General features: G+C 51.1%; 1 protein-coding gene across 1 annotated transcript; it reads right to left on the bottom strand.

The window, feature by feature from the left end:
• Positions 1 to 1,534: 1,534 nt before the first annotated feature.
• LOC144932312 (dual specificity protein phosphatase 8-like) lies at positions 1,535 to 27,745 on the bottom strand. The gene is made up of 7 exons (XM_078856252.1): positions 27,426 to 27,745; positions 24,255 to 24,399; positions 15,253 to 15,431; positions 9,393 to 9,552; positions 8,145 to 8,268; positions 6,302 to 7,589; positions 1,535 to 1,576 (listed from the first exon to the last, which is right to left on the bottom strand). Exons 1-7 carry the CDS (start codon positions 27,654 to 27,656, stop codon positions 1,535 to 1,537), a joined length of 2,169 nt encoding a protein of 722 aa, XP_078712378.1. The 5' UTR covers positions 27,657 to 27,745.
• Positions 27,746 to 27,806: the final 61 nt, after the last annotated feature.

Raw genomic sequence — 27,806 nt, 5'->3', positions numbered from 1 at the left:
GCCCTATGAACCCGTTCAACCGAGTTCAATTCCCGGCCATCGAAAACATCCGTTGTGAGTGACGATTAGAAGAAGTTCTGGGCCCTGACTCCACCAACCTTCACTGACCTGCGCAGAGAAGTGTAATCAATCAACCCTCGTGACCGATAGGGCATGTGGGTGAATTGAAAAATGGCATATTAAAATATTACATGCCATGAAGTGACTTTTTACAATTAGTATATATATTGATTTGTAAATTTTGAATGACACAGTTGATTTTTTGTTCTCTACAATGTTTCTTTTTTTAACCCGAGTATATTTGAGGAGGCCGCACCTGTTTGCCTAGATCACAGAGCCAATTTGAGTAAACTCTTTGGGCTTTGGCATCTCGGCAAGAGGGGTATGTTGGGGGAGAAATGCCCGTGGCTTATGTCATCCTATATTCATTATTTAAAATATGTCTTTAAATGTGCCGTGATTGGGTCGTGTGGCTAAATGACCTGCATCTGTGATGTATTACACAACCCAAAACGTTCACAACAATGAATGCCACGCAACTTTTGTAGCCCCAACAAAATTGCATTCAACAAAGTTGTAGATATTTAACTTCAGCTTAAGACTTAGATATGCTCACCTTCCTGGAGTAAAACATAATCTAATTTAGTTGTATATAAAAAACACATTCGGACACTGACTTTGTTCTTATCGAATGTATTACGTTTAAGCATAACTGCACCAAGGAACCCATTTATAAAAACGCTGAAAATATTGGCGTCTGAATTTGTCAAGGTGGCCATTACCACCCATACATGGTGAGCAGTGGTGCAAGAGTTGATGGAACACAATCTCTTCAACCTGGGTTCAATCCCTGCGTGTGAATACCTGTGACAAATGGTGTATACATTGACGGAGGGGAACCTTTCACACATTTTTAAATTACCTTTCATTTCCCATGACCGCACACCTTAATGTCAGAGGTGGGACAAAGTCATTGTTATGCAAGTCCAAGTCGAGTCGCAAGTCATCAAATTCATGACTCGAGTCTGACTCGAGTCCAAGTCACATGACTCGAGTCCACATCTCATAGGTGGGACAAAGTCATTGTTATGCAAGTCCAAGTCGAGTCGCAAGTCATCAAATTCATGACTCGAGTCTGACTCGAGTCCAAGTCACATGACTCGAGTCCACACCTCTGCTTAATGTTATCCATTATTAACGCCAAAGTGCGCGTGAACTTGGCGGAAAGTTTTCACCATCGCTAGGCTCCAGCCTAATCCCACTTACTTTGACCTCACGCTAATTTGTGTGCATCTCACCGTGGGAATAGAAATACCTCCGGGCATGCACGGGTGGGTGAATCCTCACCACCCCATTGTGCCCTCCACTGGCATTAACGGCGACTCGCGAACAGAACTTACTCCAACAGCATCTCTCGTCTGAGAGAGCGGTGCCAGCGTGAACCCACTGACAGCTACAAAAATAATAATATCGACTATCCTCGTACAGACTTAAGCTCGGTAGAGCTGAATTTTGGTGCTGCGTTGGAGCACCTTCACTCGGGGGTGCTGTGCTTGTTCGGTGTGGCTCCCTCTTCCTTCTCGCACGTCCACACAGCAAACGGTTTATCGCCCAACTCAGGACAATTTTGGGCCCTTGGTGCAGCTATCCAGATCCCGCAAAAACAAATGTTATGGTCGCGTCCTGTCTTGGCTTGCCCTGGTGTGTGTGCGCTTGTGGAAGTGTGTATATGCCTGTGTCTTTTTTATGCATGTGTACAGTGAAATCTCGATACATCCGTGGACAGATTTTCCTGGTTGTGAAAAAATAAATAAGATACCTTTACGTGCACACACTGGTTTCATTATGAGCAGCTCCCCACTCGTCGAGGGTCAATGATTCGGTGCCCACATGGCCGCAAACTCATCAGCCAGTAAACCGATTACTTAAAAAAACAACAAATGACAGATTCTACGACTTCGCCCCCATTCTACGCATGTAAGCAATACATGTTCCATAGCCGAGCTTACGCACGTTTTGCGTTTTATCCAGGCCACCCATACCCCCACTGCCCCGGGTAATCGAGAGTTGACTGCACATGTACACGTGATGCGTGTGCATGCGTATGCAAGCGTACACGAGACTGCACTTGTGAAACTGTCCCTGCGTGTTCACGTGCGCGCACGTGCGCGTGCGTTTACAATAATCATATTATCACAAATGTAGGTGCACGAGGCAAGGGGACACACAGAAATACGAAAAATCACGCACTTAAATCGCATCAAGTAAAATTAAATACGTGCACATTAACGGGCCCGAGACAGGCTCAGCTGTCTGGGCCCCCCCCCCCCACTGTTTACCCTCCCAACCCCGACATCCATCCTCCCGAAACCCCCACCCTGTCTCACGTGTGGCTGGAGGAACGGCCTCTTGCCGCGGTAGAACGCGGCGGTTCGAGCCGAGACGGTAAATTTGTGTGTGCACAACAACACAGCGCAAAGGGAGGGGGGCGGGCCCACGGCGAGAAGGCCAAACGGCCGCTTGTATTGCACAACAAGGACAGCATCCGGAACACACATTCATACCATAGAGGTGACGATGGAGGAAGGAGACAAATATTAAAGAGCGAGGCAGAGGTGGAGAAACACCAAGAGGGTGGAAAGGTGGATGGTTGAACCCGTTCTCGTTCCGATGACGTACGTGTACTTCTTCCGGACCTGAAAAACTAAAATAAAATAAATGTATTGCTACCGAGGCTCCCACAAGGCTATGCGGGAGGGCGTGTTGCACAGTTTGACGCCAGCTATCATAGAGTGCGGTCGTGTCGCTACAGTTCTTTGCGGTGAGTGCAATGTCTTTAAAGACAACGGCGTTTTGTCTCTCTAAATAAAATGGAGGCTGAACTTGCAGTCGTCTCGGAACGGGAAAGGATGAGAGAGGGACGGAGAGGGAGAACGTCAGCAGACACAAATCGATTGAAAGCTGCATTCAGAAATGGGCCACAGGAAGATGCAGAGAAACACAAGGGAAGCCAATATACAGCGAGGGGGCGATATGAAGGTCGCGAGAGAGCTATAGATAGGATGAACTAGGGGGGTGATAGAGAGGAATGCGATAGAAAAATAAGCAAAACCAAAACTAATGTAAATGAACACGTAAAAACTTGCGAGGAAGATAAGTGCGATTCGGGAGAGAACAAGGGCAGGGTACAGAGAGAAAGCGGAGCGCGGGGGAGACCCCACGCAGCGTCACGAGGTCTCCCAACCCCTGTCGGAGCGAGCACAAACCTCGGATGAGCCGTGAATAACTTATTCTTGAGGTATTGCAGCGACCTGGCCTCGAGGTCTCGCCGGCCCAGGGACAACCCGCACACTCTGTAGGGCCGTGGCGTGGCCTCTCAAGAGATGGTGGAGCTCGTATTAACAAAAATAATGCCCTCGCACCTCTCGTCCACGCTGACCGCCGGCCGCGATTTAGCTATCTCTTAATTCTAGATTTGAAGCTTTCGTGACTGCAAGGATTCATACTCTTAGGTTTTTTCGGTAAAGTCACGTAGGTAAAAAAATTCAATTAAAATTAATAAAAGTAATAATAGACATAAAATAATAAAATATAATAATTAATAAAAGTAATAATATAAATTTGTATTTTATTTCTATTATTACTTTTATTTTTATTTTTTTACCTACGTGACTTTAGCTATCTCTACCCCCCGGGACACACGCCTCAGGAGGCAGGACGGTGGATCCTATGTCAGATGAGGAAACAAAACAGAAACTGGATAATAAAACAGGAAATAACGAAGGTAACATTGGCGATATAGTTTAACACTTTTGCGACCAATATCATCCGTAATAGAGGTTTTTTGGGTTAGATCGCGTAAATATGTGTCGTTAAAACCCGCCACCACCCGACACAGCCAACTAGTAAGGGTTAGACTTCTCCACAAATCTGGCTGTCGCCTGATGAAGCTAGTTGTAATTACTGGCGAAATGTCGTACTCAGATTGTAAATGTTGTGGCTTGGCTCTCCAACACACCGGTGTTGCTGTACTAGTGACGAATTGGCCACGTTCTGTTTACGTGTCGGGTGGCGGTTACATATTTACGCGATAGATTGGCGATATAATTAACATAAAAAAATTAATTAAACAAACTTTGTTTTCATGGGAACCTTATGATTTTTAAATGTGGGCCCTGCCTGCCCCAAATCCCTTGCTGACCCAGCCTAATCAGTGGCAGGGGTTCCATCAAGGCTTGGGTCAGGCCTAGAGATTAGGCCGGGGCAGAACGGCGCTTTTAATCTCCCAGCAGCTCATGTCCCTGGGCTCACGAACCTCAGATCCGTTAGGCCCTTGTCTCCAGTGTGTTCTGCCAAGCTCCAGGCCTTATAACATCAATGGCTACCCAGTCATGGAAAACACAACTTTTGTATATATATATACACACACACAAACAATGTAAGAGAGTCCTTACATCCACAGTTTGTTATCTGTAACTCCTACTGACCACACATGCCTTCTATCTGCAGTAAATACCACAGCCCAAACAGATTAACGCGAAAGTTCTATCACGTTGCTGCAATTGCTGCTACGATCGTGGCATTTGATGAGACAAAACATCTTCATCGTGTCATAATATTCACAGTTACAGTTGCACGTGGCCAAGGCTCAGAGGAGTTGCTTGGGCATTTTTACTTCTACATCCAAGGGGCTTTGAGAAAAGGACATTGACATTTTCTACAAACTCCAAAGGACTGTGGAGGTTTTTAATACAGCCCACCTTTTTGCCAGGTGTAATCGCATGACACGATCGCCTACTGCTCAAGGATTTGGGGTTTCAGATAAGCTCATTATTTAGGTCAGAGCGAGTTTTTTACGTGTCACATTCTTAAAACGTCTTCGCCATTGTGTGTGTGTGTATGTATACGAAATACACACGATAGTTTGTACAAAGAAGCGAAAACTGAAAACTATACAGAAGTTCCCAGAGACCTACAGTTTTACGACCGATATAAATTATAAAGTGAAACAACGTAAATAAATTATAATTTAAATCCCTTAAATCCAAATTCCAGATTAAGAGAAGAATTGTGTCATAAGTGCTTCAGGAGTGTTCATAAATAATCACCTAAATAACACAAATTGTTGTTGATCCTCTCGTAGACATTAATTATAATCATCAGATGAATTATCACATAAAGCTTTGGAGAGGATACACACACACACACACTTTAACACGTGCACACTCACACACCTTCAAACATCTCTACCCGCACGCACACGCATTCATACCCACGCTCACTCATCCGTAAGTGTGCATGCAAGCCCCGCTTCAGTTATGTGCATGCACATACATACAGGGACACGCACGTACATGCACAGATGCATGCAAAAACGTACGTGCGTGAACAAGCATGTACACGGATATACACACAGAGACACGGGCACGCACACGCGCACATGCAGTTAGGTAGTCAGGCATGCGCAAGTACGCGCACACACACAAGCACGCACAGAGACTCACCCTCTCTCTCACGCACACATACCCTATGTACACACGCGCAAACCCACGGTAAGGTACACTCACACACGCAAACACAATGCCTAATCCGCCAAAGTATCACCATGCACATAGACACCACACAGGCAGAGTCTCACATCTGTCCTGGGAAAAAAATGTTTAAAAATAAATAAAATGTTTCACGTGGACTTCCACGGCAGCTGCTCAGAGATTGGCCGACAGAACGTCTTTGTAGTTTATTCAGAGGAGGGCAGCCGTTTCAATCCTTACAGTTGTTCCAGGCCAAGTCCAGTCTGTAGAGTCTTCAGAACACCTGGAGGCAAATCACCTGCATTTGCAGCAATAAGTGTGCTTCCCTCCTGCAAGCCAACAATTTTTTTGGTATGAAGAGTATCGTTTGTCAACCTTTTTTTCATTCTTCTTCTATTTCTTCTCAGGATTGCAGATGTTTGGACTTCAGAACACATTTGTGGGAGGGTAGTAGCCTTGCAACTGGTCACTCAAGATCATATTTCAAAGAAAAACCACAACACACTCGGCAGGTTTCACGGAGTGCATTTCAAGAAGATGGCCGACTCGCGGCCTGCTGCCCGCCGTCTATGTGATCCGCCGCTCACTCTGCTGTGCCACCCGCTAAACACCACGGCTTCGAAACAAACACCGTCACTACCACCAGGCAGCAGTGAACAAAACACGCTTCAGGCCTCAAATCCAGGCCATTTGTAACTCTGGTGTTCTGAAGCCTCATCGCGAGCGAGCGGGCTGCCCCCTTCTCCCAATTGTGACCCTGCTCACAGTACCTGTATGGCCTCCAGGCTTGACTGCTTGCTAATGGAATGCAGGCTCGGGTTAGCGTTCGGGCCCGGCGTCGCGCCCACCTCGGCACCGTCCGCCGACGTTGCCCTGCCGCCGACCGACTCCTCGAGCTCCAGCGCTTCGCTCCCGCAGCGTTGTGCCGAGGGGGGCTCCTCGGGCCGGCAGCTTCCCGAGGGCCGCGCTCCACCCGGCGCAGCCCCCGCCCCCCCACCGCACACCAACAACAACGGCGGCTGCGGCTCCACTTTCTCCTGCTTCTTCTCCTTCCCGTCCTCGCCGCTGGCCGACACCGACGCCATGCCGAGGACCAGCAGCCGCGGGGAATCCAAACTCTGCCGGCCATCGGCGGCGGGCGACCGCGCGCATCGCGGGTGCGACGCCTTCGCGGGTCGGTGCGACGAGTCGGGTGGCGGACCGGGGAACGGAGCGACGAACGGAGAGGTAGGAGCGCCCGGCGGGAATTCGAGAGGTGGTCCCGGCAAGGGGGGTGGGGTGCTCTCCCAAGGGCTGGGTGGCGTCGAAGGAGTGCTGGGAGAGAGCAGCCGGTAGTGGTCCCAGAGGCCCGGCGCGACGCCGCCCGCCGCCCCAACGCCGTCGCAGGAGACGGACAGCCACGGGGCGTCGCAGTAGCCGTTGGCTTGGCCACGCGGAAAGACGGCCATCGGGCTCGCCGGGGTGGATTCGTCGGGCGAGAGCTTCTTCTTGGGCCGCCGCGCGACGCCGCCTCCGTCCTCCCCGTCGCTGCCGTCCCCGGCGGGGCTCTCGCGGAGGCAAAACCCGCGCAGCGCCTGCGCCGTGTCCTCGGTCGGCGTGAGAATCGTCAGCGCTGGGTCGCCGCCGCCGCCGCCGGGCGGGTAGACGGTGGAGCGCAGGTTGAGCGAAAACGACCGCTTGAGGAGGCTGTACTTGTGCACGCGCTCGGGCGAAGGCGGCGGACTCGTCATGAGGACCGGGGGCCCCACTCGGCCACCGCCGCTGCCCTCTGAAGAAGAGGAGGAGGACGAGCAGGAGGAGGACGAGCAGGAGGAGGTGGAGTGTCCCCTGCCGTTGCATAGCGAGGCGGCGGCCCTCCCGGTCGCGCGCGCATCCTCCGGCGTGTCGTTTGGATCTCGCTCGTGGCTATTGGCGGGCAGAGGCGTCGCAGGGCCGAGGCAGTTTTGGGGAATGGAGATGCCGCTCCATTTCGAGCCACGGAGGCCCCGCTCGTACTCCAGCAGCTGCCCCAGGAAGTTGAAGTTTGGCGAGATGGAGGGTCGCTTCTCCTTCACGAAGCTGTCAAGGGTGGGGTGACAACGATTCTTAGTTCCTTCTTCTGGCCACTCATTATAACGCACACTGATTATCATTAACCTATTAACCCTCTCACGTGATCATCAAAAAGGTCACTCCACTGTTTACCTGGGCGAATACATTTTCTTCACACAAGTGGCAAATATCTGCACCGGTTCTGGGCCTCCCGTATAGCTCGCCTCAGTCTTACAATGAGTACCCAGTGTGCTGTGCAAACTGAGCATAACGGCCAAAAAAACCAAGAGTGTGGGTAAGTGTGCACACACCGCAGGGAGCGGTAGTGCAGCGGTTAGCGCTCTGGGCTACGAACCCGGCAACACCAGTCACGATTATCTGAACTGGTCCCGGGCCTCCCCTAAGTGGACGACTCAGCCTCAAACGAGTACCTGATGCGGTGTGGAAACATCGCCACTGGGGAGACAAAGGCGGACGGGCGTTGTGCTGGCCACCCCGACCCCTCGTTTTGTGCCATGCCGGCCTTCATAGGCGCTGCTCACAACAACACTCGCGGAGTGATCATTGTGTGCACACACCCACCGGTAAGCATCGTCGGACGATAGCCCCGTGGTCCGCATGACGTACGCGATGGCCACGGTGGCGGATCGCGAGATCCCAGCGAGACAGTGGACGAGGACGCGCGACTGTGACACCCGCACGTGATCTGCAGAACGACGCAGCGCACGGCCACATCAGCACTTGCTAACCGTCGCCGACCTCACCCACGGTACGCGGCGAGGTCTTTGGGAAGCCGCATCGTACGCGAGTTACATCGCAACAGCGGTCATCTTCAGCGTTCTTGCATCAACGACTCTCACCTACAACTTGCCGCACCAACGAACACTCCCGTCGACCATCGAACATCAACCAATGCCGATAAAACATGGCGCATAAACCCACACTTAACAACAACAACACACAAAATTTACATTCACCACCGGTCAATTTGAGCTGGGTCGGTGAGCCATAAAATACGACAACAACACGAGGTGCTTGTGGAACCGTGTAGTCGTCTCCTTGTCCAGGTGTTGCAACGTTGTGCGATGATAATGCTGAGCCATTGCATTCATCTCTAACTTCCGAATTCCAGCTTAGTCTCCCCTCTTCGAACCTGTCTCTAGGCCTCCTCCAGTCTACGTAACAAGCGACCCGGAAAAGTTGGGTGTGCACGCGCATGCTCGCGTACTGTATGTGTGCGTGTGCGTCAGTGTAAGTCCGTGTGCACGAGCGTTGACAGTGCGCGCCGCCGACGATGTGCGTGCATGTGTAAGAGTCCAAGGGGCGTGCGTGCGTTCGCGAGTTCAGTTTGCACACACACGTCCGTGTATATGCGTGTGTGTGTGTGTGCAATGGGGAGCGGTAGTGTCGTGGTTAGCACACTGCACTACGAACACGGCAAACCCGAGTTCAATTCCCACTCACGGCCAAAGCCAGTGACGATTATCTGCATCGGTTCTGGGCCTCCGCTAGGTTGACTCGAGTACCTGGTGCGGTGTGTAAACATCGCCACCAGAGAGACAAAGGCGGCCGGACGTGGAGCTGGCCACCCACCCCCTCGTGTGCCGTGCCGGCCTTCATAGATTGCTGCTCGCTAACAACGCTTGCCCCAACAGTCTGTGCTAAGACCTTACGGAGGGGGAATCTTTGTCATCTTTGTGCATGCAAGCGCGTTGACGCGCGCACCGACGAAGGAGACCTGCATACGTGCGTAAGAGTCCACGGACGTGCGTGCGCGAGTTCATAGGTGCGCGCGCGTGGGTGCATGCACGAGTGTGGGGGCGCGCGCACCGATGAAGGAGACGGACGGCTCGAGCCAGGGCAGGATCTTGTCTCCGTAGCCGTCGTTGACGGGGACGCGCATGAAGCGGCTCTCGGGCAGCCAGTCGGGGCGCGGGCATGACGTGCTGGCGTTGAGCACGTACGCGATGCCCGTCTGCAGCATCAGCCCCTGCACAAGCACAGGAGGAGGAGGGACACGTGTGGATCAGACAACGTATTTATTGTACCAGGGAAGGCCCATTTTAGCTATATAGCTCTTTGCAGAAGCTATCTGGCCACAAGCGATAGCTCAACAAAGAAGCTTATCACGTGGAATATATATCGCAGCCAAATACTCTAAATGAATGTTTCTAAATATGGAGGAAAAAAATCAGAGGACCCGGAGAAAAATCCACGCTGCCACGAGGAGAGTGAACATGCAAACTCCAAATATACAGGGTCGGGATCGAACCCAACGACCTCCTGCATACCAGGCGAGGGAGTTAACATCTCCCCACCGCGGCACCCATGCAGCTTGGAGACATCCTCAGAGTATGTCATGAGTCTAGGACATAGATCGGCAACCAGAATAATAATGAGAGACATTTTTTTTTATTCGGTATAAAAAAATAGTTGCAATGCACGTGAATAAATCCGAGAAGCTGGCGCTTAATAAGTAACGTCACGAAAGCAGAGGTCCTTAAAGAGCCACACACGCCTCTGGACCCGCACGTTGCCGACCCCTGGTCTAGGACCATCCTGCAACTAAACCACGTCTATATTTACATATTTTACAGGCAAGTCTACAGGTTACGCAGGTGAAACGATTCCAGGCCGAGGCCTCGCCTTGTTTATAAGGCGAGCAGGGTCAGTACTGAGCAGGAAGAAACGTCCCAAGCCACCCCGCGTACTTCCCCTGCGGCGTTGCAGTATCTTCCTTTTGTCATCAATCCCACTCCGCAATACGCTCCATCGGCATTTATGGATATTTCAATTCTGTCGACAAACAGCAGTCGCATTTGCCAATGTTGAAACAAATAAGAAATTGACTCGCAAGCCTGCGTCTGATGTCCTTTAATGGTGCATTTTACACGCGCAATAAAACTGCACTCTCTTGAAATGTGTAATAAAGTCATCTACTTAGTGGCTATCGATTGAATGAACCTTCGGAGCTGGGCAACGTTAAATTAAGGTTCGATTGTGCAGCCAATGGCAACTGATATCAGAATTTCTCCACAGTGTGAGTGAGTCTGCGGATGTATCGCACAGGTGTCAATATCCCACAGTGCGACTGCAGCCGCCAGTCAGCCTCCAAACCACGGACCGCACAGGAACACCAACGCCAGGTTCGATCAATTCGCAGGCAGCGTTTTAGATGTTCCCCACCAGGAGGCTACTTTTGTAACCGTCCACTGGATCAACCCCCGACCTCGACGTGAACTCGTAAACATGGCTGATCCAGCCCCCCACCACAAGGAAGAAGAATCAGGAAGAAGACGAAGAAAGAGAATAGGCCATTGTGTGCCATCGCCACGCGAACCCGCAATGGAACCCAGCTTCTTACCAGCGTTGTGCTCAGTGTTCCAACATGGACATGAGACGAGCATTCTTAGCCATTCATCCGCCACGGCACTGCAGTGATGCATGCTGACGTGCATGTTAACGCATGTCAACATGCATTTGTGGAAGATGCTTATTTGAGGTCAAGTGAATTCTGGCCGGGTGGCCTTGTGAGTAAAGCATCTGACTCGGCGACCGGACCGCCACGAGCGAAAATCTGTGGTCGACAATGGCCCATCATTCCTTAGGGGAGGGGGGGGGGGGTCGATAAATCGAGTACCGCTTTGTAAGAAAGCTATAGTGGTAGTGCTAGGCCATTGGGGAACCTTAAGCACGCAATTATTTTGGGGTAGCCTCCTTTGCGAGACAAGAGAAATGTAGGCAAAAGCAACAAGATTGAGATGTCGTGATATGTGAGGAGAGATGCAGACAAGACAAAGATGACCAAGATGAATTGGCTCGTTTACGTTCAACATAGGTGATGAGCGACGCCGCAGAACTCATTCGAGCAGAGAAATACTGGTTTTATTTTTAACAACATAGGAGCAGCTTTTGCCCGACAGCCACAGACAGCGATCGCTGCCGATGATGCTAGGAATGACACCTGGGAGGTCACTGGCAGTGAGATCATCTTCCTCACCATCATCATCATCATTATCGTCTTCACCCGTCAAGAAATAATACACCTGAATTGTGCCCCATCTGGTCAGATCTCGGACGTTGAGCACAGATCAGCAGGAATAGTGCTTTGGATGGGAGACCGCCGTGTATGACAGGGTGTTATCGGCTGCTATGTGGGGCTAAGTGGTGGGCAGCACAGGGCAGTGCTGCGAAACAATCCATCGTTGTGCTGTACTGTGCTTTCTCACGCTCCCGCGTCTATGCTCCCCCGCCTTCACCAATCCGCAGTGTCCGGCGCGGTGGTGAAGTACGGCATCATAACCACCCACAACCAACTCGGCGTAGGGAGACCCTTGTCCAGCAGTGGACTGACAAAAGGGAATGTAATTGTACCCGTGCTACTCATTATTACACCACTCCTACGTCTGGCTGTTACTAACACGGTCCGTGCATTTATGAAAGAGCGTATTTAGTTGGCTTTATGTCATTGTTTACACGGTGTGTGCGCGTAACTATGCGTAAATGTGCACTATGTGTTTGCCTGCAAGTGTGAACACATCCGCGTGTTGGTACACGTGTTGGTGCGCGTGTGTACGTGCACTTAAAATAATAATCAGGCGTGGTGCTGGCCACCCACCCCCTCGTGTGTCGTGCCGGCCTTCATAGGTGCTGCTAAAAAGCGCTTGCCCCAACAGTCTGTTAAGGCTATACGGAGGATCTTAGTGCACTTATTTGTTGACGATTTGAGATTTACGCTGTTCAGCGTACTTGGTATAAATGCATAACAGGCTCACGCCATCATCATCACCCATTGTCTATCCACTGCTGGATGAAGGCCTCCCCATGCCCACGTCATCCCTTTACGATCCCGCCATGCCACAATCCATCTTACTCCTAGGCATGAACTTATCTCAAAGCTCTATAATAATCAGCCGACACAGTTTATTAGACAATTGATCGATTCATCATTATACTTATTTAACCAGGGAAGCCGCACCGAGTCTCAACTCTCTTTATCAGGAGGGTCCTGCCAAGTTTTCAGTTGGGAGCGATACTGCTGCTGCAGTGTTTAATCCCAATTGAGTGATTTGCAGGTCACTTTTCAGCATTGGGATGTTTGGCCAACAGCATGTACATTTGTATGGTTTTGATTTTCTTGGGGAGGAAACCGGAAAACTCGGGAACCCAAGCAGAGCAGCTGGAGAACGCACAAACACTCCGTGCAGATCGGTGCCAGAGATGGTGATCAAACCCAGGCCCTTCTTGATGTGTTGCCACTGCACCGCCCTGCCACCCAAAAAGAATTGCTCGACGCCACAGCAGCTCCACTTATACCGCGTGGACAACAAAAGTTTCCCACGTTGAAGCGTGCGCAAGCGAACATGTTTGTGTGGTGGCGAGTCTGCGCACTGATCGCTACACCACCGCTCCCCACATAACACGCGCACGCGCGCTTGCTTGAGAGAGTGCGTGGCACAATAGCAAACGGGCGCAATGCGGCCAAGCGCCGGCAACCTTGGTTCGATCGCTGACCGCTCACGACGTGCATGTCAAACCCCCAAAAGGGGATCTCGAAGCCGTGAGGCCCCCCTCCTGAAAGACCTCGGGGTGGGGGGGGGGGGTTGACCCCAAAAAAGGCTGAAACTAAAACTGGAGAAATGGAGACAGAAACCAAAGATTCCGAAGAAACTGGAGCCTGAAACTCCAGCAACTGAGGCACAGAATCGCGTGTCACGCAGGAGGCAAGGGTGAGTCTACTTTGAACAAAAGAAGTGGGGCGGGGGGGGGTTTAATGAAGGAGTTTGTGTAGCAGCAATGGGTTAACGTACACCACTATGCGAAGACCCCCACTCTCAACGATTTAATAAGAATAACCTTGGGTAACTTTTTTTTTTACTCGTTTCCCGCTGTTTTCTCATAGAAAAGGTTGCAAGGAACGACACAACTGTCGGAACTGACCCTTAAATATGACCCTGAATCATCGGCAACAGCTGCCCGTGGACCGCAATAATTAGGGCTGGGTTGAGGTATTTACATCAGGTAAAACAACCACCACAACAACAACGACGAGAAACGTGAGAATCCATTTCGTGGACGTGAGACACCCAAAACCGTGAGTCTCAAGGATAATAATCCTAGGTCACTTCACACGCGAGCAGTGCCAGTTGCTAAGTGGATCTGCTCTGAGCTTGCCATAGGTCGACTTGACATAAAATGAGCACCTGCTCTGCTACAGAGCTCAAAATCATTAGCGCGGACACAGAGGCACTGTGCGAGTTGATGACTTCACCACACACCTGTGCATTCACCATGAGTGCCTGTGTGTGTGTGTGCGCGTGCGCGCGCGTGATTGTGTGTGTCAATGTGGGGAGCGGTGGTGTAGCGATCAGCGTGCCGCGCTACGAACTCGGCAACCCGGGTTCGATTCCCGCTCACGGCCAACACCGGTGACGATTATCTGAACCGGTCCTGGGCCTCCCCTAGGTCGACTCAGTCTCAAATGAGGACCTGGTGCGGTGTGTAAACATCGTCACTGGGGAGACAAAGGCGGCCGGGCGTGGTGTTGACCACCCACCCGCTCGTGTGCCGTGCCGGCTTCATAGGTGCTCGCTAACAGCACTTGCCCCGACAGTCTGTTCAGGCTATACTGGGGGGGGGGGGGGGATCTTTGTCTTTTGTAAATGTGCACAGGTGATGCATCGGCCAGTCATCTCAGTCGGCCAACCCATGGCACTGGGGTCTGTCCCGTGACCCCCTGCCAGCGGGCGTTGAGACTTCACGTGGCCTTAAAGTGCACATGGCCTGGCACAAGCGCCGTGGTGACGTCACCGCCACTTCGTGGGGAATCACGGTTGTTGTTGATTCTGTTGTTGACTGTGCACGGGGAGCGGTGACGCGGTGGTTAGTGCAATGCGCGACGAACTCGGGGGCGTTAACCGTGAGCGATATCTGAATAAATTCTGGGCCTCGCCTGGTTCAACTCGGCTTCAAAATCAGTTCCTGGAGCTGAACGTAAACAATCCAGCAACGGGGAGACAACAGCGGCCCAGCTGGCCACACCACTCATCATGTGCCAAGGCGGCATTAATAGGCGTTTGCTAGCAGCACTTGCCCGAACGGTCGCTTCAATAATATATGAGGGAGCTTTGTCTTTTAATGTGCACAAGTGAACGTGTTCAAGTGTGATTGTTGCGTTTGTGCATTTGTGGCATGCGTGTGTGTGTATATAGAAGTGTGAATGTGTGTGTATGTATGTGCATGAAATTGCGTGTAAGTATGTTGAACTGTATGTATGTTGAACTTCTTTCCCACCGTACGTAGCCAGCCGTGTTAATCAGAGGTGCGGGTGTCTGTAAGTGTGTGAAAGTGTGATTGTGTGCGAGTGATTGTGCGGGGAGCGGTAGTGCAGCGGTTAGTGCGCTGCGCTACAAACCCGGCGACCCGAGTTCGATTCCCGCTCATGGCCAAAACCGGTGACGATTATCTGAACCGGTCCTGGGCCTCCCCTAGGTCGACTAAGCCTCAAATGAGTACCTGGTGCAGTATGTAAACATCGCCACTGGGGAGACAAAGGCGGTCGGGCGTGGTGCTGGCCACCCACCCCTTCGTGTACTGATCCGGCCTTCATAGGTGCTCGCCAATGGCACTTAAAGGCTATATGGGGGGGGGGGTAGGGGAGCCTTTGTCTTTGTGTGCTTGTCGCTCTCACCCGGTCGAGCACGTCCCTCTGCGAGCCCAGGTAGAGGTGCGGCAGGATGCAGGTGGGGCCCAGGCTGCAGGAGGAGGAGGAGGAGAGGCACGGCTGGGAGATGCTGGAGGGGAGGGGGGCGGGCGGCCGAGCCACCTCCACCAGCCCCGGGAAACACGCGGAGAACGCAGCAAAGCCCCCTGCACGCACACACACGTGCAGCAGACACGTGCATACAGAAAGACAATGATTCTCTCCTCCCTACCCGTATATACTGTAATGCGTAGACTGTTGGGGGCAAGCATTGTCAGCGAGCACTCGTCGTGACAGGCACGACGCACGAAAGGGTGGCGTGGCTAACACCATTCCCGGCCACCTTTCTCTCGCCAGCGCTGATGTTTGCACGCCTTCACCAGGCACTTGTTTGAGGCCGATTCAATCCAGGGGAGGCCAAGGAGGCCCGGGACCGGTTCAGATATCGCTTGATGCGCTTTCCAGATGACTGGTAGAGATGCACAAACGGTGCTCCCCACTGTGCCAACTTTCAGCATTTTAGCCACACGGCGTTCTGCTCGTTGTTGTGAGCATCGCTCCTCTGTGGGTGGAGGGCGACTTCCTTATGTGCAGACACACACACAAGCTTGTACACATGCAAGCACGTACGTACATACGCAGTCATGTCCGCTTACAAATGTATTAGCTTACACACACGTATTAGCTCATGCGCACGTGTGCGAGCACGAAAACACAGACACATTCCACGGTCACACACGCACACACACGAACGAGCCTGTGTGTGTGTGTGTACGGGCATTGCGTGTTTACACGCTTTTCTGCATGTGGAGTGTTGATTTATTTAGAGATACTCCACTAAGGTAACTTGAAGAAGTAAGATAAATAAACACCGGTCTCAATCCACTTAACACTCTCCTGATACACTTAGTCCAACATCATAAATAAGCAGGCAATATATTTCCTTCATACGTGTTCCTCGTATTTTTCAGACGGTTCCCATCAAACACAAAGAATTCTGGGAGTGCACAATTTCAGCGGCTTTTGTTCAATGCAAGAACATTCTGGAGTGGTTTCGACAATGTCTCATCAGTGCGCAGGCTTGCTTGAACCAATTCTGGTGAACTGCCAGATGTTTTTGGCAAGGAGAGATGGGTTGCAAGTCCAACGTAATATTCTAGTCGCTTCGTCCAATTACAGGTGGTCCAATTTGCCGACAAGAAAGTTAAGAGGATCATTAGAAATCAGTTTGGGTGTCTGCACACGGACCGCACCGTATATGCCGCACCGTGCGTGCAAAAGCGCGCGCTCGTTAAGAGTGTGCGTTTGCACGTGTGTGCTTGCGTGCGCGTGTTATGCGTGTGTGTTGCTGCACAAGGTGTAACCCCAAACAAATTGAGTCATCTCCTCGTCGCAAACCCCCCCCACACCGCCCCCCCCATACCTCCCAACCACCACCCATATAAACGCCACTCCCAGCTGCACTTCACAGGCGGCATGACCTCACCGGCGCATGCTTTTCTCGTGAGCATCTGCATGCAGCCTGCACTCGCGTTGTGGTCTCACGGCGCCCGATGCCCGTGCGGGGGAACTCGGCCAGCACCGCTGGGAAGCCCCCGAGTTCAAACCCTGGGTCTGTGCGGCTCAGGAAGCGTGCGCCAAGGGGCTCATGCTGAGACTCGGGGAGGGGCGAGGCGACAATTTTTGGGAGAGCCTGGGTGTTCGCGAGCCTTCAGCTTGGGTGGGTGGCTCAAATAATGAATGCGAGCAGTTTTCGTTCACTCTCTGCGAGGGAGATTCATTGGCGTGAGAAACCGCAGACAGAAGTGACGCTACCAACAATTGAAAAATGTTAACTACCTCGCCTGGTATACAGTCCTGACGCCTACTTATTTGGAGTTTGCATGTTCTCCCCATGGTCGTGTGGAAATTTCTCCGGGTTCTCCGGTTTATCACTCCGCATTCTTAAACGTGCGCTTAGAGTCTATGGATGCTGTAAATTTCCATCTAATAAGCGACTTCGTTGAACTATTATTTGTGGCCAGGTCACTTCTGAAAAAGAGCTATATAGCTCAGTGGGATTTACTTGGTAAAATAAAAAAAATTGTTTAGTTTATAGTTTCAAAGCTCTGTGGCCCAATAATGGGATGTTTGTCCAACTCCATCAATGAGTGTTTATACACGTGGGAGAAAACTGGAGTACTGTACACGGAGAAAACCAACACGTGGGAGGGGAACCGTAGGGCAAGTCACAACCCCATACAGATGGAACACAGATGGAAATTAGTCCACTTGCTGTACTGCCGTCATACCCTGGCCCCACCAGGAGATGGCGACCTCGCGGGACAGAGGGTTTGGGAGTTTCAGGAATGTGTGATCCACCAACCCTCGCTGCTGCCTTCACAGTGCGGGGTTACAGGTCACGTGCGCCACCAGCGCCCGGCTAAAGGGGCAGTGAGTCACGTGAGGAAAATAACGCAACGGCTCACGTATTTACAACAGGGTGAATCATATTGCTGCACGGCATGTTGTCTTTTTAACCAACTTTAAAACAATTGTTCAATCAGAGACCCATCATCACAAGACGGAAAACCCATCTTTGGGTTTCTTCTTTGTGTTCGAGAACTGCTCGCTGATGTGGATACCACAGAGCTACTTCTGAGAAAACTCTCTTCCATGAAGTAGTGGACAGCACTTCCCCACCCGCCCTGCTACAGATGAACGTGCGTCACGTGGCTTTCAAACTGAATTTTTTTTTTAATACTCAGAACTAGACTGGAACAAAATTTAGTGCAGAACCAAATTTAATACAATGAGGGGTTTTTGTTGCGTGTTAAGTCATTGGTGACCGGGCTGAGCCCATCAACTTATTACACTTGAGAAACCGGTTTAATCACTGGTGGCTGTCTGGATTGAAACCCATGATCTAAGCGCTGCCGGCCTGAGGCTTTGACCTCTGAGCCACCAGGCCATTTCAAGACAAATGATTACATTTTCAAAGGAGACCCAGAAACTTGTAAAAGGAAAGGACTTTTATGACCAACTTCTTCTCTAAAATGGCCAGTAAATACCTGTCACATCGTCTGCTATGGTAAGTCATTGAAGGATGGCCTTATAGCAAAAACGTCTAAAAAAGACACAATCCATTTACAATGTTGGTCACAATGATCATCGCCCAGATGTCATCTTCTAATAGGTGAATGGAACTCTGTGGCTATGTACAGTGCAAAAGAAGTTCAACATACATGCCTACATAACAGAGAAACAAAAAAATACCAAAATTATGCTACTTGTAAAGTAGCGTTAATGTTGGGAATGCTGTCACTGAAGTCTGTGACACACCGTGAGTTCTTAGCCACAGGACTCACGAATTTTGGGATTTTCACCCCCGCGGAATGTTAAAAGTTGTCATGGACTGTGGGTTCACGGTTGATTTTGTCTGAATATTGTGTCCTGTAAATGTTTTGAGACATTGATTACCGTGCAATTTTCCACACCATTCTTGCCAATAACCTAGTGCATTGTGCAATCATTGAATTAATGTTCATTCAGGGCTGAATGAATGTCTCACCACACTGTGTCAAGTCATGCATTTAAAGTTTTTTTGGCAGCTATAAATTTCAACACGATAAGCCACTTCGTTGAGCTATCATTTGTGGCTAGGTCGCTTCTGCAAAAAGAGCCACATAGCCCAGTGGGCCTTACCTGGTAACAAAAACAAAAAACTTTAGTTTAATGTTATATATATCTACCATACTCCACCACGTTGGTCAGCGTGGGTTGGTGAAGCGGTGGCCCAGGGCCTGTTCCGATGTCACTCGGCCACCGATGGTAGCCGGGAATCTAACTCGGGTCGCCAGGTTCGCAGTGCAGTGCGCTAACCGCAGCGACATGTCCCCACCCTGCAAGCGTGCGATATGGACGTCCAATAATAAGATTAACGTAAGAAGACATTTCTTCTTATCTTACTTATTCCCCAAATGAAGATACTATTGTCAACAGTGTTTACGTAAGACAAAATGTTTTACAGTCATCTCAAATGCTCCGTAACCACGTGATTTACCGCTATTAATTTTGCACAAGATGGCAGTTAATCGTTATTATGATTACGCTTGCTTTTTAAAGAAAGCCTCACTGAGTCTGAAGACTCTTTTTTTTAGGAGTCGGGGGCAATGTTGCTCCTGTGCGTTATCCGAATTGAGTAATTTGCAGGAAACTTTTATTGCAGAATTGGTATGTTTGGCCTAATACCAGTTACATTGTGTGTGTGTGTTTAATGTTTAGCTACGGGAGGAAACCAGGACAACGCGGAAGAAACCCATTCAAAACACGGACGGGGAGGGGGAGCGGGGGGGGGAACATACCAATGCCACACGCAAGAAAGGCATCCGAGTCAGGAATCGAACCTAGGGCCTTCTCGCTGCGACACACAAACGTTGCGACTGCATGACCTTGCCTCCCACTTAAGAAATGACGATTTGCACTTCCCCCTCAAAGCAACGTTACAAAACATGGAAATAAAAACAACCTGGTGGTTACGCACACTTGGCTGCATGCCGTGCTCCGGAACGCACAGCACGCGTTGCCGTACGTGCACAAGAATGCGAAGGCAATGTTTTGAACATTACCTATTGCTGTCGCAGTGTGGGAGAATGCAGAAAGCAGAAGAAATACTTTCACGATTTGCATGTCGTGGAGCCTCGCCGCACAGTGAACTGGCCAAGCAGAAATAGACCATTTTGATGAATTTTAGGATTACGGGCATTTTTAAGAACTCCAAGGGCGACCGATTTTAAATAATCGTATCGGAAAACATGTCTCAAGCTGGTGTGCACGGCTGCCTTAATCAGGTTTTAATGGGTGATATGCTTTTGATATTTCAGTTGCACTAATTTAAATATGATTTTTTTTTTCTCTCCAGATAACCTAAATACTAAATCACCTGGAATGTGCATGGAAGCCTGCACAGTACTTGGATGGGTGACAACCATGAACAAATTTCGATTTAAAGCTTTCGTGACTGCATGGATTCATATTCTTGGTTCTTTCGGTAAAGTCACGTAGAAGGGAAATAATACAATAATAAAAATAAAACATAATAAGAATCTTATCTTGTTATGTTTTATTATTATTAAAATAAAACATAATAAGAATTGTATCTAATTATGTTTTATTATTATTTTATTATTTCCCTTCTACGTGACTTTACCGAAAGAACCAAGAATAGGAACCATGAACAAACATGTTGTCATAGGTTTACAGGCCTGCGTGGTGGGCAACAGAAGGCAGCTTAGTAAAATCCACTGTTGTACTGTGTTTCTATGCTCCAGCATGGTCAAAACCCCCACGAACGACATGAGGAGGCCCTCGTCCAGCAGTGGATCAACACAAATGGGTCCGCAAGTACAATATAAACATTACACAATCACCGCATAACTTTCAATCACGTGCCGGAGCAACACGAGTATTATTTCGGTGACGCCGCCAGGATACGCAAGCATCCCAGCCAATTGAATTCCACAATCCAGTCGCACGCAAGTCAAGGCTAGGCTGGTGAGAACGTAGCTTTCAGGCAACACAGTCTTCCACTGTTGAATATCACATTCGCAGGGCGTTGTGCAATTCACACTCTATGCCCGTACATTGCAACCACTGCGACACTTAAATCTGCACCTCCGTCGACAACACTGCAGCCTCAAAGGGAAGAGTATATAATAGGCGACGTTTCGGGCAATGGCCCTTCGCCATTGCCTTTAAGTGTGCTGTAAAGAAGGGAGGGGCCATTGGCCCGAATCGACGCCTGTTATTACCAGGGCGTGTCTTTTAAAAGTATACCCAAGTCGTATTGACGAATGTGTTGAGTTTTTTGTTGAGTTGTGCTTGTGCATCCAGCAGCAGCATCAGCATCATCGCCAGCTAATCTGTTTAAGTCGGCACATTTTACAACGACCTTTGAAACGGCCCACTCAGAAAGGATTTGAAAATAGCCTTCAAATTAGATTACAGTACTTCTGATGCTTTCGTGAGCAGTGGCACAGTGTGGCCATACTTCACCATGCTGGTCAATGCAGGTTGATGAAGGCGGGGAGCAGAGATACAGAGCCATATCAGTACAGTACAACATGGAATCCGCGGCAATGCCTTCTGCTGCCCACCACGTAGCCCCACAGCAGCCAAAAACAGCCTGTTGTGCATGCCAGTCGCCTGTCCTAGCACTCATCCGGGCTTCAACCTGCTGAGCTTCACGAGATCTGACAAGCTCAGGTGGCATACGGTCATACGGGTGAGATGTTAATCGTACTTAACAGCATTAAAACACCGGCGCACTGCTCAGTCGGAGGAACGATTCTCCTGACGAGGCCTAAAGCCCGGCCTCAGCAACTTAGGACCCCAGTCCGCGAGGAGAGATTTGCACAGAGCAACACAGCGACCGTCGTCAAGACTGTGGCTCCGGTGGCGGCGGTGTCTGCGTGGCATCTGGGTTACTATTTTTGGTGACATCAGCGTGCAAAAAGGGCATGGCTTTGCCTGGCACATTTCAATCAACAGGCCAATCAGTGACAACTATGTCATCGTGTCCAGCCTCAGCGCCAACTGCCCACCCCTTTGACTATCAGAAAGGACAGCACGTGTCAGCAGAAGCCTGTTCTGTATCTCAGCGTACAAGTAGTATAGCAGTCGATTGGCTTTCCAGGGCAATATGAGCAAGCAGCATTTGTATCAAAAAGCAAGCTCTGGACCTGTTTTGACCTTCTGGCTCTCATCAGCAGTGTCAGGCTTGTCAGACGAAGTGCTGCTGTCAGCAAACACATTCACGGGAAGTCACATTGCACGTTATAGTGTCGTCTCGTTTGTTGTCCTTTCCCCGAGCCTCCCATTTGTACAGTTGGCGACGTACGGTGCGAAAGAAGTGCACACATACATACATACATACGTCTAATGGTTCTGTGGGCGACACGCACGGAAAGAAAAATGGTACGTGTGTAGCGGGCTATGTGGTGGGCAGCTGACTGCAGTAAACCCATTGTTATACTATACTTTCATGCTATCACATGTGTGTTCCTCGCCTTTGCCCACCCACACCCACCCACCTGATGAAGTATGGCCAATAACCCCCCCCCCCCGCACCACAACCCACATGGTGTGAGAAGGTCCGTCAGCCAGCAGCGAATATTGACAAAGGGCCGCACGTGTACACGCACTGGGCCGTCAGAAAACACAAGCGCTCCGCTGGGACGCCGAGTGATGCGGTGTCCGTCGCGGACGGCCAAGCCGTGGCTGTTGAACACAACGACGACGACGACAAGAAGCCAGAGATGAAGAAGACGTCGGCAGGCAGCCAGACCGGCAGCGGGGAAGGGCATCCAGAAAGCGGATTGCGATCGAGGCCGACACGAAAAACTTCGACCGGCCAGCGACTGTGCGAGCCGATTTCTCGGCGTCTGGTAGAGAGCCAGAGATGCTGCCAAGTTGCACGAGTTTGAACCGGGCCCGTGTCTACCCACCGCTGGGCAGAGGGCTCCCCGATCGCTTCGCCACTCCCGTGGCTACTGAGATGTTGTTCTTTTCCCAGTGACGACTCTGTAACCCGTCAATTTCGTCGCTCTAGCTCTGTTTTTTCTGGAGTCATCATGACATAATCGCCAATGGGATAGCCTGATCGGCACCGTGGCATGGGGAGGTTTCATCAAGCAGCAGATAGAACACGTCTACTGATGTTGATGATGATGATGACTGTAATTCGCAGACAATGCACTTTGTTAAGAACGACCCATGGAAATTGCAAACATCGGACTGTTGGCTCTGTACAAAGTGGCTCGACAGAGAGCATCTGAACAAATGGTTTGGCAGCCAAACTGGTAAACACGGTACCTGTGGGGTCACTGCCTGGCAACCAACGTCCCTTGGGCAACCCTTTCTCTCTCCCCACTGCTGCCCCCCCTTCCATCGCCACAACAGTGGCAAGCGAAATAACGTGATGAGACTGCACACACATACACACACGCACGGGCGTGCGCGCGCGTGCCAAGACCTCAAAATATTGTAACACAACCCGGTGAGCTTACTGCTCTATGAACTCAGCTACCCGAGTTCGATTCACGCTCATGGCCGACATCAGCAAAGAATATCTGAACCGCTGCTGGGCCTCCCCTAGGTCTAATTAGCCTTAAGTGAGCACTTGGTGCGGTGTGTAAACATCAGCACTGCGGAGACAAAGGTGGCCAGGCGTGGCGTTGGCTACCCATCCCCCTGTGTGCCGTGCCGGCTTTCATAGGCGCTCGCTAACAGCACTTGCCCCAGCAGTCTGTTGAGCGACTTCCGCGACACGCCGTGTAGAGAGTACTTCTTCTATATTACTCACACGGAGCACAACACAGGCCAACACTCATCCTCTCCCACACCGAGTACAACACGAGGTATTAACGTCTCTACTGGCTACACACAGCCGATCACTCGGCGTGGTCCCACCGCCCCCACTCGGCTACGCCGCTGGCTGGCGGCGTGACGATGACGGCGATGGAAACCACGCGGGAGATCTTCCACGTGGCCGGACGACGGAGAGAGATGTCTGCGAGCAACGACGCAGCCAAGACCCAGGACCCCACACACGAGCCCCGAGCTCCGGGTCCGTTCCCCCTGATATCCCCCCAGGCGTGGCTAAGCCCCGCCTCTGGCCACGCCCTCTCATGGAACCTTCGAGCAGGTTCCCGGAGTATATCTGCTAGCTCCACCTGTTACCTTTACCCCAGATACATCTCCCTCTCTGATTGGTTGTTACTTAACCGTGCCCCTACACGTGATTCCCCTTCCAGGCCAGCAGGTGTCACCCTGCCATTACACATGCACTCACTTTGTGTAAACGCGTGAGATCCCCCCGTGTAGCCTTGAACCGGACTGTCGGGGGCAAGTGCTGTTAGTGAGCACCTACGAAACGCGCGTGAACGCGCGCGTGAAAGCGTGCGTGCGTGGCTGCGTGCGTGCGTGGCTGCGTGCGTGGCTGCGTGCGTTACCCGTGAGCAGGGCGACGCCGGGGAAGGTTCGCTCCAGCTTGGCGAGCAGCACGCACACGAAGTGGTCGGGAGCGAGCCGGCGCACGTCGCGCGTGCTCTGGTCGTACACCACCACGCTGCGGCACTCCATCGTGTCCACCTGCGCCTGCGCAAACACATACGTTCATTCGCACGGGACAAATGGGGCTATCGTGCCACCGTGTCATGAGGCGAAGCATCCATCTGTTGGATGCTTCCTATTGGAGGATGGAAAATGAAAGACAAGCCACGGTGCGACTGTGGCCACACAACCCAACCTGTTGTCACATGGTAAACCACTGTGGTCTGGGCTCATTCAGAGGAGGAAAAGCAAAACTTAGGAACTCTCTCCTGAAGACTTACTCATGGCTAGCAGACCTCAACACGCACATCTTCCAAGAATGGAACAGAGGATGGATCGCGGGTGACCAGGCTAAGATTATATCCTCTCTACACTTGAAAACTGCCTTAATCACAGGTGGTTGCCTGTATTTCAATCCAGGACTTTAGCAGTGCCAGCTGAGCATCCAAACCTATGGGCTACCCAGCCACCTCGAAAATTGACTTTTTTAGATCCATTTGCAACCCCTTCATAGGCACAGTGTGGCAGTCGAGTGGCACGTGGCCCGTGTTTTATTTGAGGAAGCAATGACAATTCCCAGATCTGAGTTTTCCAGGATTCGCTATAAAATGGTGAAATTGCTTACTTGGTCATTCCACCGCTAGACGAAGGCCTCCCACGCGACATCGATCGTGGGAGTTTATTTCACCATTCCTCACCACGTCGGTGACAAAGCTGAGACCACAATCGCACCTCCGATGAGCACGGTTGGCTACGTGCGGCGCGAAAGATGTCCAACGTAGTACGTGAACGCATTGTCTCGATCCGGTGCACTGTTGTGCAACTTGGAACAAAAACATTGCGGGTTTCCCAGGACAGCGGCTACCTCGAAGAAGAAGGAGGAGGCGATTCCAGGAAAACGAGGACACAGCAGCTGCTGCTGCTGCTGGTGGTGACGACGCGCTGAGTGCTACCGCTGGCTCAGCGGTCTTAACGGGGAAGAACGTGAGCGCCTCGAGCAAACCAACACCTCCCTGGGAGGCTCTCCTCTTCGCTTGTAAAAACCCTGCCCCGCCGTCCACTCGCGACCAGTGTCGTGGGGGGGGGGGCAGGAGATGCCGGTCTGACCAGCATCGAGCGACAACTTGGGTGCGAGCTCGCGCGTGCGTGATGTCAGGCGACTTGCGTCATTGGGATATTATTAAAGTGAAGTAATGAGGAAGGAAAGCAAGAAGCGGCACCCACGTGAACACAATGGAGACACTCCCGACACGCACGCTCTTACTTACACAACACAAATACAAATATTCTCCCCCCGTATAGCCTGAACAGACTGTTGGGGCAAGTGCTGTTTGCGAGCACCTATGAAGGCCGGAACGGCACACGAGGGGGTGGGTGGCCAGCATCACGGCCGACTGCCTTCGTCTTCCTCGTAGCGATATTTGCACGCTGCACCAGGTACTCATTTAAAGCTGTTTCGACCTAGGGGAGGCCCATTGGTGTTGGATGTGAGCGGGAATCGAACCAGGTTTGTAGCGCAGAACACTAACCACTACACTACCGCTCACACACACAAGCACTTGCAATCTTAAATTCCCACGAAGTAGTACTTAAGGCTGATCAGCCCCCATATGGTTGATAAGCCGAACGCCAACGGCAATTTCAACTAAACTTTCAGAGCATGAATTGAGCGTGATGCCACAGCAGCAGTAGCAGCCATGATCAATATACTGCTGGATGAAGGCCTCCCCAACTGACCACCAACACTCATGGTCCTGCGATGTAGAAATCCATTTGGCACCCACACAAGAGCTGATTTGACTGCTCCGTGTCCTCCAATCAATGTCCTTTCGAATGCGGATTCCTCCTTTGACTGCCATTCCAACGTCAGTCTTGACCTCTGGCCACGATCCTTTCTAGCAACGTGTCCTGTTCAAGCCCCCACTTATTTTTCTCAACAGTCAATCCGCTGTCTCGAACTTGCTCGTGTTCTCTCATGCACGCGTGCATCATGCATCTAAAACTATCCGTGATATTCGCTCCTGTGGGCAGTTTTCCAACACGAAAAAGATCTCGCGCTACTCTACAAAGAGATCCGAATGGATGCTTTGTCCCAAGACGTGATGCCAATCACTCGGTCGGGGATAAATTCAGAGAGAAAAACGATGTGCGTGCGAGAGAAATCAGGCATGCATACGCATGGATTCCAACATCCTCTTGTCCTCGGAAATATTGAACGTTTTAATTTGACGACCGCATAATACTTCAGTGAGCGGGATAATATTATTGTTTTTTTCGGTAAAGTCACGTGACTTTACAGAAAGAACCAAAAATATGAATCCCTGCAGTCACGAAAGCTTTAAATAAAAATTTGAGCGGGATAAGTTCATCATTCGTGCGTTACTCCGTTCTTATGGATATACTGGATAAAACTGGAAAACATGACACCTCACGACAACCGGAGAACTTAATAAATAGGACCGTAAGGTTGGGCTCAAGTTAATTACACCATGTTCTCTAAACAACTGAAGGCATCTCTTCCAGGGACCCAAATGGGGTAAAACCAGAATATGTATACCTCGGGCAATGATTGAAGGGGGACTGGAATCAAAAAGCTAAAAGAAAGAGGTGGGTGACAGCTGGTTGGAGAGCTTTTGGAAAGCTGAACTTATTTACGGCCAAAACATTATTAGACGATCACCCGTGAGTTACGTGTCGCGGGGTGAGAAACAACTCATCATTGCGTGAGTTCTGGTCTTTCTCCGAGCCGCTTTTTGGCTGGCCATCGAGCAAAGACGGCCACCGCATCGCGCGCTTAAGGATGCGCTTCTGCGGCCGTCTGGAACCGCTTTTCCGGCCGTCTGGAACCGCTTTTCCATCCAATATTAGGAAGCCACTGGAGCTATGCACTTTTAAATCATCGAGATTGAAAACGAATTTCTTTAGAACTGCTCTTTGTGTTACGTTTGTTGTCCTTCCCCGCCACCTCCGATCAGCACACTTGGCTACGTACGGCGGTGGTGCGAAATAAGTTGAACGCACATACGCACACGCGTGTCACACGCTCGTCACGCGCTCGCCCGCCCGCCCACCTGCGCTGCGTGCTGAACCAGCTCCCGCACGCTCACGCGGTCCTGCTGCAGGCGGCGCTTCACCAGCGTCGAGCTGCCCACGTTGACGGCGCCGACGATGTGCGACGACGCGAACTCCACGAAGGGACGGCTGTCGACGATGAGCGTCGAGCGCGAGTCGCGCCGCCGCAGGACGGCCGCTAGCGCGTCGGCCTCCATCGGCCGGGGCCCCACCACCTTCCCTCCGACCATGGCGCCCAGCAGCGTCGATCGCAGGAACCGGCTTCGGCCGTGCCGTCGCGGCGGAAAACACGATCAGGTGAACGACGTGGCGGTGGAAGTGGAGAGAGGCGCGACAGTAGGTGGCAGCAGACGGCAGAAAAAAATAGGGGGGGGGGGGGG

The sequence above is a fragment of the Lampetra fluviatilis genome, chromosome 5 (assembly GCF_964198595.1).
Source record: "Lampetra fluviatilis chromosome 5, kcLamFluv1.1, whole genome shotgun sequence".
NCBI classification, from domain to species: Eukaryota; Metazoa; Chordata; class Hyperoartia; order Petromyzontiformes; family Petromyzontidae; genus Lampetra; species Lampetra fluviatilis.
This window is presented reverse-complemented; position numbering and strand designations above follow the sequence as displayed.

What these genes read in the sequence shown, in the direction of transcription:
- LOC144932312 (XM_078856252.1), bottom strand. Translation starts at nt 27,656, where the DNA reads ATGGTCGGAGGGAAGGTGGTGGGGCCCCGGCCGATGGAGGCCGACGCG. An exon ending in CGGCGTCGCCCTGCTCACGG is followed by an intron (nt 15,432 to 24,254) that starts GTAACGCACGCA and finishes GTGTGCGTGCAG; the next exon opens with GGGGCTTTGCTGCGTTCTCC. An exon ending in CAAGCCTGGAGGCCATACAG is followed by an intron (nt 1,577 to 6,301) that starts GTACTGTGAGCA and finishes ACGTGCGAGAAG; the next exon opens with GAAGAGGGAGCCACACCGAA.